The 16596-nt window shown below is 53.3% G+C and overlaps 1 protein-coding gene and 1 pseudogene across 1 annotated transcript; both read right to left on the reverse strand.

The window, feature by feature from the left end:
* Positions 1-1571: 1571 nt before the first annotated feature.
* LOC141966239 (protein SCO1 homolog, mitochondrial-like) lies at positions 1572-8539 on the reverse strand (annotated as a pseudogene).
* Positions 8540-9639: 1100 nt separating this feature from the next.
* Positions 9640-16328, reverse strand: LOC141965914 (fas-binding factor 1 homolog). Its single transcript, XM_074918106.1, has 14 exons — positions 15987-16328; positions 15708-15808; positions 15112-15285; positions 14488-14595; positions 14065-14204; positions 13651-13766; positions 13412-13519; positions 12835-13014; positions 12340-12516; positions 12008-12145; positions 11770-11902; positions 11298-11410; positions 10544-10668; positions 9640-9811 (listed from the first exon to the last, which is right to left on the reverse strand). The coding sequence occupies exons 1-13, from the start codon at positions 16149-16151 to the stop codon at positions 10585-10587; spliced, it is 1737 nt and encodes a 578-aa protein (XP_074774207.1). The 5' UTR covers positions 16152-16328; the 3' UTR covers positions 9640-9811; positions 10544-10584.
* Positions 16329-16596: the final 268 nt, after the last annotated feature.

Here is a 16596-nt window from a genome sequence, read left to right on the forward strand (position 1 = left end):
AACACTGAAATGCTGGTTGCAAAGGGGGCTCCAAAGGTTTCCAGTCCAGCTTCCCACAGGACTATCACCGGCAGGTCAAGCCATGGCCTGTCTTGTGGCAAAAAACTGGTGCACAGCCACCCAAAGAAATGCAGAGCTAACAGGTGCCAAAAGTCAGCTCTGTAAAGAAATAAATTACCTCCAGGATTGTGGGGAAGAATAACAAGAAAGGAAAGGCTCTTTAGAAACAGTGCTGACACTTGCAACCACTCCATGAAAATAAAACCGGTATTGCCAGGGTGCCAGTTATCACAGACACCAATATTATTGATAACACCTTGGATCTGACACAGCCTCGAACAGAGGACTTAAAGCATGAAATTTCCTTTCAAAGCCACTCCTATTGCCTACTGCAATCAAGCCAGCCAGCACAACGAGGAAAAAAAAACCACCTGACTTCCTTTTCAGCTCCTGAGTTTAATTCTACTCAGACACTTTTTAGAATCCCCACTGTAAACTGGTACTGTCTTCCTTCAAAGAGCTTTATCAGAAGAGTGCAGTCTTAGACATACTCACAGTAACCTTCCTGATACGCCCCGGAGGTCACCGTAGCAGTGCAGGGCAGCTGATGGGGACCTACGCACTGCTTCATCGTAACCGCTCTGAAGCAGGTTAAGTTTACTGTTTTTCAGGATTTGGGAAATAAGGAAGTTTCCCACAGACATTGCACCGTCCCTCAGACAGGAACATTCTCTTCCAACCCCCACACTCAGAAGAACACCAGTGCAGGAACACTTGCATTTAGTCTGAAACACTCCGGGACTTGCACCAAGAGCTTTTCTGTTTTGTCTCCTGTGGGCCATTCTCTGGGGTTCAGCCACCTTAAAAATGCACATTCAGCTTGTGGTTTGCACTACTCTACACACACACTGCTTTTTAGAAAGAGAGAGAGCAGGAAGATGAAGCTTGACCAGTATACAAAGTTCTGATGATATACTGGTCAATCCTAACTAAGGAAAAAGAAAAATATATATTGCTTATACAAAGCAATCTTTGTTTTCAAATGCTGCACTGCATAGAATTTATCCGACAGCCCTATGCATGGCCACAGACCCCCTTTATCCACTCCACTCCACTACTCACCATAGCACAACCAGGCCCAACTACGCATGAAATTATTTAGACCGGAAGAAAAATCTATTTGCAATCCATTATTCACTTCCTTATTAAGTTAACAGAATTCACCTGGAAAAATCACCAAGAAAAACAGCATTTCATTTCCGTATTCAAATGAGGAAGAGATCAGGCACACTACAGGGCTGGTCCTATGTGTGGAAGCTGCTGACACTTTCAGTGCTCTCCACCTTCTCAGACTTGATGAAGAAGTCCTCTTAAGGCTCTCCTGCTTATAATGTTGTAACTGCCCCTCCCAGAAGGCAAAACAGTGCAGACAAAAAAAAGAAGGCAGAGGTCCTCTGAGAATGCCACGGTCCACATGACTTTTCATCAAGTAATCCTCCTCCTGCAGTGACTGTCCTTCGCTGATGTCTTGCCAAGAGACACCAATTAATTTTACCAGTGATACACACGTTCTTCTCAAATGAAAAGCCTTTTTTGCTGCCAACAATGTTTCTGAGAAGTCCCGAATTTCATTCTGTAGCCTACCCACTGCTGCACATAATATCCATCAGGAAGGCTCTACAGAGATTCTTGATAATGGTATTTTGCAGAAGTATGGTTGCCTTTCTCATCTGGAAGAAAGGAAGCATGTGGTGACAGGATGTTACACTTTATGCTTCTGCTTTAACCCAACGCCCAATTACAGCCAAACCCGCAGGTGATGTTCACATCAATCTTTGAAGAATTTGTGTTTTAGGATCTGTACTTTCTCATGTGTGCAGCAACAGAAGCAGAAATCTCAAGCGCTCCTCTTATTCTGGCCGTAATAGTCCACAAAGTCACCATCTGGCCCCAGGAGGTACATTATTATTGTGTGATCCACCTGCAAGAAAGCACATTGTGGCTTGATAAAGGAGATCACAGAATCACAGAATATCAGGCTGAGAGGGACCTCAGGATCATCTAGTCCAACCTTTCCTGGCAAAAGCCCAGTCTAGACAAGATGGCCCAGCACCCCATCCAACCAAATCTAAGTGTCCAACGTTAGGGAACCCATCACTTCCCTGGGGAGATTATTCCAACAGCTGATTGTTCGCTTTGTGAAAAATTTTCCTCGGGTCCACTTGGAATCTCCCCAGGAGTAACTTCTACCCGTTATCCCTCAGCTTTTCCATGTCACCCTTTGTAAAATGGGAGTGTCCATCTTCTTTGTAGCCACCCTTTAAATACTGCAACATCCTGCTCATCTCTAGTCAGCAGCACAGTGTCCCACTCAGCCTTTGGTTCAGCTGTCTGACAAGACTTCTCACCAAGCAGCTAAAGCAAGATAAGGAAAACCTCAGCATCACCTCAGCGATCTCTCCCTGTTTTACTCAGGAAAATAAACAGAGAAAACGAACTGCATACTCAGAATGTGAGAAGGAATACTTTAATCAGACAAGTCTTCCCTAAGCTGCAGGCACCCTTCCTGCAGCACACACAAGGCTGGGGCAAACTTGCAGGCTCGTAGTCTTTCCCCCTCACTTTTCCCAATTCCCCTCTACTTCTCATGATGCTCCACGGCCCCCACAAGGTCTTCAAGCTCCTGCTGCTAAAATGATGTAAATCCAATATAAAAAGAGGTAATTCATTAAATCGAGTTCACTGTCAGTGCAAACAATGGGACCGAGAGCATCACTGGGATACCGGAGTTGCACATCGAGGACCTGGTGCAGAGGGAATTACACGTGCTGGGAAGGGGCTCCCTCTACTGTCTGAACTGAAAGAACCTTAAAAAAGGTTCAAAGTCATGATTAACTCCACTGTAAATTTATTTAAAATGCCACTGCAAGTACTGTCTGCATCTAACTGTGACAACATCTTTATGAGCAAAGAGACAGAGTACTGAAAATGGAGGCCATGAATCTGTGATCGCTCAAGTGCCTACATCGTCTCACTGCCACTGGAGAAAAAGAACCGAAATGTACTTATGCACTGAGAGTACAACTGTGTTTGAAGTTAAAAAAAAAAGAAATCACATAAACATTTCCACAAGCTAAAAGGATGCATACAATTAATGGCACTTCTGCCACTGAAATAATGCTTCTCAAAATGTTATTGAAGCAGGTTTAACCCAAATATTTTACTCTAGTTTCCAACCTAGATGATTCTACGATTTTCAAGATAAGATCACAAAATCAAGTTGTAAGAGACATTTTAAGGAAGCTGAATCACAATTTAGAGCCTTCAACTGGAAACTATAAAAAAAAAAAAAAATGCTCTGAGCAGGCTACCTGATTAACTCCCCAGCCCACGGAAGATTAGATACAGTCAGGATGGAGTGCAGTTTGTGCAATGCAGAAGACCACTGTTTCTCAAGGTGTGTCTGAAGCCTGCACTGTTCCCACTGTATAAGATCCCCATTTGAGTGTCAATGCAATCGTGTAAACCACAGAATAAAACAAGTAAATTGGATATCCTGGTGTTGAGAAATATAAAATTGAGATTATTGAATAGGAACTAGTAACATTCAAGTATTACTTGAAAAATTCAGATGTTTAGAAATTATAATTTCCAAATGGTCATCTCAGTGCTCTTTTGAAATCAAAACAAGCAGTGAAGTTTAATGCTGTAGTGGACCTCTTCCTCTTCCCCACCTCCTACTGACAGAGCAGTAATTACCTGGCTAAGTCTCAGGCAGGCACAAACCCAGGCTCAAGCTCTCCCTCCCAGGTCCGTTGCTGGTATCCTCTTTCCATCTTGTTTCAGACATCTGTGTCCTCTGGCCTTCCTGCCTCGCACACAGAGCTCACAGCCTCTCGAAACCAAGAGCCTACGACAAATCCTGAGAGGTGCAAGTATACTCTTCCTCCTTGGTACCACGGCTGGGGCTCCCAGGCTGCTCTCCTGCTCCCAATTCCCTGGCCTGTCTTCCCTGCTGCCCTTCCCTTCTCAGACTCACAACCCTAGCACAGACCAGCAGTATTCTCCCTGGATCCTGAACCCCTTCTCCTACTTCCTTACACCTCTAGTCACATTCTGCAGTTCGGTTTCTCTCCCCAGCCTCCCTTGAAGCTGCCGTCATCTACAGAGTTATTTTCCATGGCTGAGCCCCTGTACTTTCCCTTCATGGCCATGCAGAACCCACATGTGGTTTGCCAGAATCCAGGCGTGGTTTACTCCCTCAGGAGCAGCACTCCTTCAGCTTTTCCAGCCTCCTTCCGTCATCTCTCATCAACTTCAGTTCACTGACACAGTGTCAGATTCTACTGATGTTTTTCCCCGCTCCTGAGCGGGTATCCTTTGCCAATCCTGTTCCTGTAACACAGTCTTGCATTTCCACCAGCTCCCTTTTAGAAATCTGATTTTAAGTAGTACTTTTAGATTGATTTCAGATTGATGCTAGATGGATTTAAACTGGTGTTGAATTTCTCCAGCAAGCTTCTCTCCTCCACTCAAATACAGTATCTTAGACACAGACTTCTGTAGCTGCTGACTTGCCGCTTTAAGCCAAAACAGGTTCTTGGTCTCTCAATTCATACCCCTTTCAGTAATGTAGAGCAATGCATATCACCAGTGCGATTCCACCTTCTCTTTACCGAGATCATCTGCTGCTGCTCTCGCTCTTTCTACGCACCGCTTTTTTGTTCCACGTGCATAACTTATTCGCTGCAGTCAGGTGTTTTTCAAAACAGATTAATAACAGACAATACTGGACTAGACCAAAACGGATCTTCCTCAGCATCCTACCTCAAACAGTGGCCAGAAACGGTTGCTTTAAAGAGGAGTATAAAACCAAAATATCCTATCTTCCTCTGTTCCCAGTTTCCAAACACTTTTAGCCCACAGGCTTCCCGAACTAGGCAAAGATCTCTGTGCATTTTGTAATCCTCAACAGACTGCTTTTTCCAAAGACTAACAGGTGTCCCTGTGGACTCCCACAAACTTCTGTCATGGGCATCCATAGGAGGGATGCCACTTCTCACATGGCCACTGCAACAAGAACCATCATCACCTGTTCACTTTTGAACCTGTTTTTAGTCTTCCCTGATGCACTTAGTTCTTGTAATGAAGAAAAAAACCAAAAGATCAGACAACACGTATCCTCACTTGCTGTATCACTTGTACCTCCTTTACTCTTCCAGTCTGCTCAGGATGTGGCAAGTCAGAAAGGCCTTGGCAGCAGCTCTGAGCCCTATAACCAGTCCTATTCACTGCCAGAGGATAAGATTCTGACTGCCCAGTTTAGCCTCACTTAAACCTCCGTTTCCCCTTTCACGCTATTACTCCACATATTTTATGCTAACAATTTAGCATTAACATCCCTTCTCTTCGAGGTCATTTGACACAGGAGGAAGATCTCCACGGTATCTGCAGGCAGGCTTTGCATCACCCAAGTCTCTTGCCAAGATGACCCCGCTCCTTGGTAGGTTTGGCAGGGAAGGAATCGTGACCTGATTTGCCTCTCATTTCTCTCTCTTCCTATTGCCTTAATTTCCCAGTTCTGTTTTTACTTTGGAGCACAGAGGAAAAGAGCTGGACAAAAACAGTACATGACAGAAAAAAGTTCAAACTACTGCCAGGCTTGCTAGCTCGTATGCTATTCTGTAGGCAGGCCTGGGATTCCACATTTTTAAAACAGGTTTCAGTGAGGTTCTAAGCTTGTAAGAAGGCATCTCGATCCCGACTGAGACCTCTAAAACAGAGCTCAACACATCAGTGCAACAGGGTTCTATCATGCAAGACTTCAGCACAGACTGCAACAGCTGTCTTCTGACTTTAACATCTAGACGTTGCTCTTATCCAAAGTCCTTCATTAGGCAAAGGCTCTACATTTACTTACTAAGTAATCACTGTCTTCATCTTTGGGACCTTCACTGTAATACGCACGGTAAGCTTTGGCCACTTGGTCAATCTGTGCCTTGGTACCAGTCAATCCAATCAGCTTTGGAGAAAATTCTAGATAGAAAGAAGAGATGTACACGTTTTAGTGAAAAGAATCCCATCGAGAGCCTCCTTTTCAGTGCTCTGTATTACATGCTATAAGACATCAAGGAAGAAAAGAGTAATACCTTTAACATATCTGGCAATGGCTTCTTCATTGTCCCTCTCAGGATCAAGGGTGATGAAGGGTGGGGTCAGGTTAGGCAAAGATGGAATTCTATCTGTGACAGTAACAATTATTGTTTTTCTTAGAGAACTAAAAATCGTTCGTCACCTCCCTTTAAACAAGCTCACAGCCAAACTATCATAACATCAATCCAAGTCCACCCTAAGGCCATTTTGTGCATCTTAATTTATGTGATTTGTGAATGAAGCAAATGCTGTGAAAGCCACCGGTCTGTGCTTGTGCTGGCTGCAGCTACACTTCCAGCCTCTCAGCTGGAGACCCTGCCCTGCTTCGGAGATGACAAATGGGCTCTGATGCAGAAAATACATGATGCATTTATCATTTCAAGACAACGAACGTACCCTTGTGATGGTGGAGTGGGAGGGTGAAGACACAGTTCAGGCTCTTCCCCTCACGTTCCAGCCACAGCTTTCACTCTATGTTCTTCCTATTAGCCCACCCTCCCACCTCCCTCGTTACTATTCCCCCTGCTCTGTAACTCTTCAGGGCCTGCAGGCTGAGAAAACCACCTCTATCACACAGCCTTCCCCCAGCCTCTGTTCCACAGCACACTCTCAGAAGGGACTCTTGCAGAGAGTTGTTCTCAACATGAATAAAAGAAAGGAAAAAACCTTAACACACCCCACAACCACTTCTTGGCAAAACTCCAATGCAGTGGCACCGTTCCCTGTAACCTGTCACCATCACGTTTTATTACAAGGCCCCTGTTGCAGAAAGATCAGTACTGTCGTTCTCTACATGCCAGATCCTAGTGACGGGCAGATGGACGGATGTCAGTGTCACCTACCAATTAATTCAACTACTGAGCAGCAGGCAAGCTTTTTTTTTAAAAAAACCCATCAGTTATTATTGTTTGAGGTATTTTACCACAACAAACCTGAAGCTCCCATAAAAAGCACCACTATTCCAACCAAATTCCCATACCAATTTCATCTACCACTTCAATCATCTTCTCCAGGTCATCAGGACAGATGTCAGGGCAGTGTGGGAAGCCAAAGTAGATCAGCACCCACTGGCCGATGTAGTCCTTGCTGGTCTTGGGCTGTCCCTCATGGTTAATGAGTGAGAAGGGACCTCCTGGAAGTGGTTTCCCAATGCCTCGGTTCCGTTCCTTCTCCAGGTCTACAAAAAACCAAGAGGGGATCAAACACATCCATGCCACAACCCACGCTGCTTCCAAAGAGAAGCTTCTGAAGCAGCTGAGATTCAGGAAACCTCTCCAAGTCACAGCCCGGGATGCTGAAATGTCAAGATCTACCAACACCCGTTGTGCAGAAGCTCCATGTGGACAAGACTTGCAAAAAGCACTCCATTTTAGTCAAAACTGTACGCATCACTAAACTCCTTTGAAACATAATAATCTCGTTCACTATCATCTGATAGTATTTTTATTTTTTTAGAAAAAAAGACAACAAGGAGAAAGCCAGGTACCTGGCTTGGTATGAAACAGAAGACTAATCATCCTTTGCAAACCGACCATATCGCAGAAGCTGTAGTAGTTCTGATTGGAAACACTAAAAACATGAAAATGAAACCCATGGGCAGCTCCTGCAGGAGAGTAAAATGGGCACACACAGTACCCTGAGTGAAACCAGCAGAAAGCCCCCGTGTGCTGCATCGACTGGCTGCAGCGTGCGTGACAAAAACCCAACCACTCCAACCGCGAACGTGCCTTTAAAAATTTGAGAACGCTCAACCTTGAAGGTTTTTTTGACTTTCTGAAAATTTTCTGTGGCACATCTATACACGTAGGCACAGAGCAGCACTGTGTAAAGCACACCGTGATGCAGTGGGGTGCCCGAGTAGATAAAAGACATCCGAACGCACAAAGTACATCATCTGAATGCAAACTACAACCCTGCGGAGGCTTCTCCCGCCTGGCCGCACGCCGGCAGCCCAGGCCGGGCCCCGCCGCGGCAGCGCGGCCTCCCCGCGGCGGGCCGGGTCCAGTCCCTCCCCGCCGCACTCACCCTCCTCCTTCCGCCGTTTCACCTTCTTCGTGGCGGCCAGCAGCCCCCCGCACAGCACGACGGTGGCCGCCAACGACCGCCACGACACCAGCAGCCGCGGAGAAGCTGTTCAGTGACTGAAAGGGGGGGACGGCGCGGCCCGTCGCGCCCGGCTCCGCCGCCGAGGAAGGACGCGGCTCGCTCCCTCCCTCCCTCCTTCACTCACCCTCCTCTGCCCGCCCGGCCTGGGGCCGCTTCCCGGCGGCAGACGGGACAGCGGGCGGCTGCCGGGCGCGGGCGGCGCGGCCCGGCCCCTCGGCGCGGCCGCCGGCAGCCGCCAGCACAGCCCCGGCCGCCCGCAGCGAAGCGCCGCCGCCGCCATCTTGTGTCCCCCGCGCTTCCCCCTCAGCGAGGGGCGGCCTCCCCAGTGCCGAGCCCAGGGCTCAGATCCCTTCCCTGGCCCCGCTGGCCCCGCCGGTGCTGACACAAGCCAGGATGCCATCGGCCTTCTTGGCCCCCTGGGCACGCTGCTGGCTCATTATCACCCCCCAGGTCCCTCTCTGACCGGCAGCTCTCCAGCCGCTCCTCCCCAGGCCTGTAGCGCTGCTGGGGGGCGTTGTGGCCCAAGGGCAGAACCCAGCCTCTGGCCTCAGGGAAACTCCTCCAGTTGGCCTCAGCCGGTTCTAGGATTTGATTTTCATCTGCACTTTATCGACGAAGCTTAGGAGCAGGGCATGGCACAGCTGAAAGGCTTCTCCCCACAGCACACGTGGAGGGTGATGGAGGCTGGGTGCTGTGTCTTACTGCAGGCCCTGGTATTGCCACACGAGCCCAGATGGACAGTAGCACAAGGCAGAACATAATTTAAAACAATCTATTTAGATCCTAGATTTGTCTTATTTTGCTCTCAAACGTTTCCTTCCTACGTGATCAAATGAAGCGTTTTGGTGAAATATTGAGTGACATCACTTACAAATAATATAAAATCCAACAAAGTGCTTTGGGAACAAAATACCCGAGAAAGTCTAAATTGAAAAATGTGAGAAGAAAAAAAAGGGCATTAGAAAATTTAGATGCACACGCACATAATTCACCGTAATGCCCTCTCTTCTTCAAACAGAATACAAATGATCTAGTCTTTCTTTAATTTTCATGAGCAAGTGGAGAAGTTTTCCTTCTATCTTAACTTCAAATAATGTTTTTAAGTGTGAAGATCTTGCTCTGATCCCGTGCATCCCAAAGCAGTAGCAGGTTGGCTTCCACAATACAACAGCCCTAGTGCCTGGCTCAGCTTCACTGGCCTTGCACAGGAGGATATAGCACCAATTTTGAATGGAAACTCACAATTCCATTTGAAACATTCTGAAATAGGATTTTGAAAATAGAAGTATATTTAAATACATTAGACACTACTGGTTACAGCACCAGAGGATTTTATTCTGTTTTACATTTTCATGCAACAGCGATGAAAGCGATGGGGGTTTAGTTCATTATGACAACAGCCCCAATAACTCATGCAACTGCAGCAAAGTTCTGTGTTGCTCTAATCCTCCTCCAACATGTAGCCTCTTCAACCAGGCCCACAGAGTGTTTCTTTGTCCAACTTGTGGCAACACTATTTACATTAACTCTGCAGCAATGGAGCTGGGAAGCCCTGGAAATCCAAAGAGAAGAACACATTAACATTCTCACATCTGTGATTGCCGCCTTTGCTCTTTTTCAGCATCTCTTGCTGCATTAGTAATATCTTCTATCTCAGTTTGGACTTGTGCCATCTCAGGTTCGGGCTGCTGCTGCTTTGTATTGAAAAGGCTGCTGTTCTATAAAGGAGAAAAAGAGAGGCTCTGAGTCTCTTACACAGAGAGACTATGAATTACTATTTGTTCTTGCTCTGTGCATCTCTAGACCAAACACAGGTCTGTCTGAGCAAAGCAAACTCCCTGGCTGTGGAGGAGCCGCACACGTTCAGCGGCATCCAGGAGCTCCCGCTCAGCCACTTTCCTCGGCGGCTGGCAGTCAACAGCCGCAGGTCCCTCTCTGACTGGCAAGAGAAATGGAGGCCAAACAAACTGCGGCTCTTGACACAGGCCACTTCACATCTGCTCGTAGCCGTGGTGAAGGATCATGCCAGTGGCTACAGGTACCGCCCCCACGGGAACAAGTATGAGGGTGGGAAGCTCAGGCAAGTGGGACTTTGAAGCATGGTCAAGACAACCTGCACTAGTGACGAGAAATTCATCAAGGATAGACTTTGATCTCCAAACCCTAGAAAAGAAGTGGAACACCCTGGAACATAAAGAAAAGGTCTGGGATTGTGCTGACGATGAAATAGCGGACAACCTGGCACAGCGAACAATCGATTAATTAATGTGGCAGTGAAACTAACTTTGGAGTGTCCTGGAAGGGAACCCAAGGGGCGTCACCACTTCAGCCTCGCACAGAAGCGGTGTTGTAGGGCGCTTTCTTCAGGGACTCCAGGAAGAGCTGCTCCTCGTCTAAGTAAGCGCGGTTCTGAGAGGGGAAGGGGGCAAAGGGGAAGGGAAGAGAAAAGAGAGGGATGGATGGAAGAGGTATCAGAGGGTGCCACAGAAGGGGGCTGACAGTCCTGGCTGTCACTCAGGAGGGAGGGAGGGAAGCATCCCAAACCCTCCCTCCTGCAGTCAGCAGTGGGCAGGTACCACCCGTGGCACCCCCTGGGGTGTGGGGGCTCCCCCCGCCCCGAGCCCACAACCTCACGCTCTGAGCAAGACCCACAGCGGAAGCCTCAAAGAGCAGCCCCGCCTGGGGAAGGACCCAGCAGGGAATCGGGGGGCCGACGGGAGAGGACAGGGACATCATGAAGCCAGAGGCCAGCTGGCTCCTCCCAGCCAGGGACACGGCGAGGACAAGTGCGACCCCACAGTGCCGAGGACCTTGTCCATCAGCCTGAGACCAGCTGTGAGGAGCCACCCGTCCTTGCTTCTGCCATCCCTCCTCTAGGTGCCCGGGTCTTCTACAAGCCCGCCCAGCCCCACAGCTCAGTAATGATCTTAGCCACAGCCTGGGCTGTCTCCCACCAGGCTCAAATCAGGTTTCACCCAGCCCTGCTCCCACCCAGCACGTTTGAAGCCCCTTCCCACCCCAGTCGCCCACCACCTCACCTGCAGGACCCGGAACTTCATCATCGCCACCGTGGCACTGAGCTCGGCAGAGCTGGCAGTGGCCACGAGTTTCTCGAGAGCGGCCTGGAGCGCCTCGACACCTCCCAGGCTCCCTATGGAACAGAAGCCTGATTGTGTGGTGCTGCCACCATCAGAGGATCCGCAGATGGAGACAACACAGCATCCCTTCGGGTGCTGCCTGCGGGTCCCTGCAGCAGGGTCCTCCCCGCGCTCCCAGGGCAAACGGGCTTTAACCCACCACCAGCCTCTCCCTTCCTGGCCCCTCTGCCCTCTCCTGGCACTGCCCTGGCTCAGAGCTTCGCTGAGCTCCTTCACAAGACGAGGAGGCCAACTCCTCCCGTCTGAGGCTGATACGCAGGGGAACTAAAACAGCCCCCAGGAGCAGCCCAAGCCTCCCAAGAAGGGGAGTACAATACGTCCCTCCCCACCAGCAGCAAGCACGGAGCCTTACCCGGCACACTGGAGGAGCCTGTCAGAGGGGCACTCGAGTCCTGCCTTGCGGGCCGCACCATCGTGGGGCGGTTGGACACCTCCTGGCGCAGCTGCTCAAGTCGGCTCATCTGCTTAGCCATGCTCAGCCGACCCTGCCCCGTCCCGGGGAGAAAGGGAGAGAGAGAAGATGTCGGCAAAGGTTCGGGCCCTTGGCACGGCGGCCCCAGGCCCAGAAGGGAAGCCGAGGGGGTACTTGCCTGCTGCAGACACTCTTCCTGCTGCCTGAACTGCTCCAACTGCCACTGCAGGGCCTGCAGCCTGGACTGGTCCTGCGACTCGGCCCTGAGTGCCTCCTGCAGGGCCCGCTGCCCTTCCTCGTACTTCTGGGAGGAGAGCTGCAAGGCAGAGCGGCTGGGGAGGCTGGGGACAGGGACCCTCGCTGCCCTGGGCCCAGCAGGACTCCTTCAGGCGTCCCCTCCTTCCCCTTCCAGGACAGGCTTTCCCTCCCTGCTCTGGGAGGGCAGTGGAAGCCCAGCTTTGCTGCCAGCCCGTGCGCAGCTGGCAACGGCAGCGCAGACGCTCCGCTTACCTTGGTCATTCTTCTCATCTCCTCCTCCTGCAGCCGGATGCGCAGTGCAGCCTCGCTCACATTCTCCCTCTCTGCCTTCAGCTCCTGGCAGAGCTTGTCCTGCAGCTCCTTCTCCCTCGCCAGCTGCTCCTCCTGGGCTCTCAGCGTGTGGGCCCACATCTTCACCTTGGCCCACTCCTAGGATGGGCACAGGGGAAACCAGCGCATGACCTGATCCGTCCTGGATGCTCTCTCGTGTCTTTCCAAGAGACGGGAAACATCTGCCCCGGATGAGCTTCTCGTGTGTGCCCCTCTGGGGCGCAGAGCAACTCCACTAGCTACTCCAGCAGCACCCTCACCCCCCGGCCTCGGGCTCTTCCCGGAACAGCCTCATTCTCACCACCCCAAGCGATGTCTCTGCCTCCAACAACTCGACGACTCCCCTGTAGGCAGGACCCACCCGGCAGCCTGCCAAGCGGGTGCTGGAGGCCATGGGCAGGGGCTCTGCTGCGGTACCTTGGCCAGGCTCCTCTCGGGGCCCTCTCCCTGGGAGGCCACGGGCAGCGCTCGGGCCGTGGCCTGCTCCTTGCTCAGTGGCTGCTGCTGGGCGTCAAATTCAGCCCGCTCGGCCGCCAGCTTCTGCAGCTCCCCCGCGTGCTGCCGCGTCACCGCCAGCCGCTCCTGCAGCAACGCGCTCTGGAGACGTCGCCAGAGAGGAAGAGAGAAAGCACTAAGTCCCAGTTGCTGGAACGTTTTTCTCCTTTAAACCCACCTCTGCCACTGAACCTCGGCCAACACCCAGAGGTTGCTTCAAGCCCCCGGCGCCTGGCAGGAACCCTGCGCGGAAAGCTCTGGCCCCACGCTCCTCCAGAAGCTGCAGCACCGTGCACGCACACGGCAGCCTCTCGCACCCGTGTGCCAGAGGCTGGATCTGAGGGCGATTCGCCACACAACTGGGTGTGGGATTGAGGAGGCAGAGGAAGGACGCTGCAGCCCAGCACCCAGCTCTTTCCTCTACCACACGCCGCAGCGCAGCCCCGCTCAGACTCACAGGACCTGAGAAAAGCACCTGGAAATCTCCGCCCCACCTCACCTTCGCCTTCTCCAGCTCCACTCGCTCCAAGAGCTGCCGGGTCATCGCTTGTTGCGCCTCCTCCAGCGATTCCACTTTGGAGCGCTCCGCCAGCAACCTCTGGTGCTCCTGGGTTCAGACACAGAGGAGACACAGATGCCACTCGCAGGCTCCAGCCCAGGGACCGCCAGTGGGCAAGACCCACGGCCCATCCCCAGACAGGAGGGCTGAGCTGGGCAGAGGGCACAGGGCGGGCTCACCTCCAGCAGCCGAGTCTGCTCATCCAGCCTGGCCTCCAGTTTAGCCACCATCTCCCGGAACCGGCACCCATCCTCCTCCGCCTCCCTCTGCTGCTGACACAGGCTGTCCTGGAGCTCTGGGGAGAGGCAGCAGCGGGGCCGTGAGCAGCACGAAGAGGGAAGTCCCACTCTGTCTACCCCGTATTCACAGAAGAACTGCACGCGCTTGTGCTCAGCACCTTCGGCACATCCCCCAGGACACCATGTTGGAAAGGAAAGACCCTGAGAAGCCCAGTGACCGAGGCAGGCAAGGCTCTGCCAGCCTTGGATCCAGGCCTCAGCCTGACTCGGAGCACCTTCTCCCCATTTCATGGGTGTCCCCAGCCCCGGCGGGGACCCCGTGGCCATTTTGGCGCAGAGGAATGGCAGACATACCCTGGAGACACTTCTCCTGCTTCTGTGTCCCCATGGCCAGCTCCTGGGAGGTCGTCTGCTGTGTGGCCTCCACCTTCCGTAAAACATCACGGAGGGTGCCGCAGAATTTCTCCATCTGATCCACCACACCGTTCAGAGTCCTGCAGAGAGCAGCGAGGGGAGGGTCACCCCGGGGGGACACACCTCATCTCCCCACGATGGAGAGGGGGACGTGTGGTGGGCCAAGGGCCGGGCAGCCCTGCCCCGAACCCTTCTGGGGCAGAGCAGAGCAGTATTCCTGCATCAGCAGAGCTCAGCGTCCCTGGAGGCAGGGCCTGGGAGAGGGGGTGGCCTCTGGTGCCACGGTCCAAGGCTGCTTCCCTGGAGCACAGGGAACACCGCGGCCAGGGACCAACGCAGGGACACAATGGCAGCCATCGGTACCTGGTGTGCGAAGTGGCGCTGGTCACCGCCTCAACCTCCTGGTCCTTCAGACACTTCAGCTGCTGGAGCTGCTGCTCGTGCTCTCTGCGCAGCTCCTGCACAGACACCCTGCAGGACACGGGCAAGGAGCCCACCACGGGCTGTTACAAACTGGGGCTCCCCAGGACAGGCAGTGGGGACGAGGCTTGGTCAAGGGCCTGGGAACCAGGTCCCAGGAGCTGAGCTGGCACGGGGCTCTGTCCCCGGGCACCCACCGACAGGCATCCGCACTGGGCACGGACCACAGCTGGAAGAGAACGGGCTTCTCCACTAGAAACTGATTTCTCATTGACCCCCAGTGTGTGGGCAGCAGTGACTCACTGACCGGGATAAAAGGGGGTTGGGGGAGATAAAACACTGGGCTCAGCATCTTGCACAATACAGCGCGTTCACTCGGAAAGGACGTCTCCAGCCACGTCTCCCTCTATCCGGCTACAAAGCAAATCCCCATTCCAAACGCCACCAACTGCCCACAGCCCAGTGCTTGTGGAGGCTCCTGTCACCCTGGCCCCAAACCACTCCCCAGTTCCTCTGCCACAACCAGCAGCACCGGCCCCACACCTGCGCTGCTCGTGCCACTCTCACCTCTGCAGCTCTCGCAGACGCTCCAGCTCGGCCAAGTGCTGTGCCAGCAGCTCTGCCCGCTCCCGCTCCGCCTCCTGCCTCTGCCCCTGGAGCTGAGCCACCAGCTGCTCCTTCTCCTGCCGCAGCCTCTGCTCTCGCTGCCTGCAGGTCTCCTCTAACATCTTCGCCTGGCTCCTGCCCGCAGGAAGAAGAAGTGTTACCTTCAGGTAGGAAGAAGTGTTACCTTCAGGGCAGCAGTCGGCCCTCTCCACCCACAGCTCACACGGGGATTTCAGAGCAGAGCGGCGGCGCTGGGGGTGCGGGGAAACACGTGGCTCTCCGCAGCCTGAGCCCTGCCTGGGGACATGCTGGCCCTGGGAACAGCTCCTCCTCCTTCTGCCCCACAGGACAGGGTGGGTGAGAGCAAACCCTGCCCTTGGCTCATCTGTGGGGCTCCTCTCTGCCCACACCAGCTCCACACCCACACAGCTCTGGGCCTGCCCGCCCCAGGGACGGATCTGGGCAGCGCCCCAGCGCTCCCCCCCCCGGGGAGAGGGACAGGGCTGTAGGCAAGGCCCGTTCAAAGGAAGGGAGCACGTGCTCTCGCCTGCGGGTACCTGTGGGTGCTGTCGAGGAGATCCAGGTCCTCCTGGTGCCGCTGCCGGAGGATCTCCAACAAGAGTTTGTCCTGAGCCCGTGCCAGCTCCAATGTCTGCACCTGCCGGGCACCCGGGGAGAAGGTCCTTGTGCCGCCCAAGGGACAGAGACCCCACAGCAGCACTTGCTGGCCGCAGCCTTCTCTGGACGGGCAGCTTCCTCCACTCTGCCTGTGCCCCTGATGCCACTGGGAGCAGGCGTGGCTCCTGCTCCCCCATCCAGCAGGCCATGGGGCTCACCTGGCTCTCCAACTCTGCTACGCGGGCCTGGGCACGGAACAGCGCTGCCCGACAGCCCTCGTGGAGCTGGGCCGCGGGAGCCCCCAGCTTCCTCTCATGCAGCAAGCCCAGGCCTGGAGACTCTGCCTGCAGGGACACAGATAAAAGACACAGGCCCTTCAGCATCCGGGGCTTTGTGCTGTGGCCATCAGCCCCTAAAGGCAGGCACGTGCCCCGTGGGCAGCTCTGCCCGGCCTGTGCCTGGGGAGCTCTCTCAACACTGCGCAGGCAATGCAGGGCTGCAATGCACACGATTTACAAAGCAGCCACAGCACACACGCTTTGGCCTCACAAATACAACTCGGGGCATCTCGGGGCTCTCCAAAGCCTTGGCCTGCATCAACACAGGCTCCCAGGGATGCAAAGCAGGGCACAGCCATCCCCCTGCCCAGGGAGCACAGACAGGGCTGGGTGACCCTGAGCTGGCACGGGAGGGCTCACGATCACCACCCCGATCCTGCACCTCTCGGGGGCACAGGCCCAGCACACCTACCTGAGCCAGCGGGGCAGGGCCCTGTGTCTCCTGCTCTCCCGGGAACAAGGCTGCAGGGACTGAAAAGGGAACAAGTCT

This window comes from Athene noctua, chromosome 14 (assembly GCF_965140245.1).
Source record: "Athene noctua chromosome 14, bAthNoc1.hap1.1, whole genome shotgun sequence".
Classification (NCBI taxonomy): Eukaryota; Metazoa; Chordata; class Aves; order Strigiformes; family Strigidae; genus Athene; species Athene noctua.

Bases quoted from the DNA above. Each gene is read 5' to 3' on its own strand.
- LOC141965914 (XM_074918106.1), bottom strand. From the start codon at position 16,151: ATGCTGAAGGGCCTGTGTCTTTTATCTGTGTCCCTGCAGGCAGAGTCT. The intron at 13,520-13,650 runs GTGAGCCCGCCC...GTCTGAACCCAG, and splicing joins AGCAGACTCGGCTGCTGGAG to GAGCACCAGAGGTTGCTGGC. The intron at 11,903-12,007 runs GCAAGTACCCCC...GGGACGGGGCAG, and splicing joins AGGAAGAGTGTCTGCAGCAG to GGTCGGCTGAGCATGGCTAA.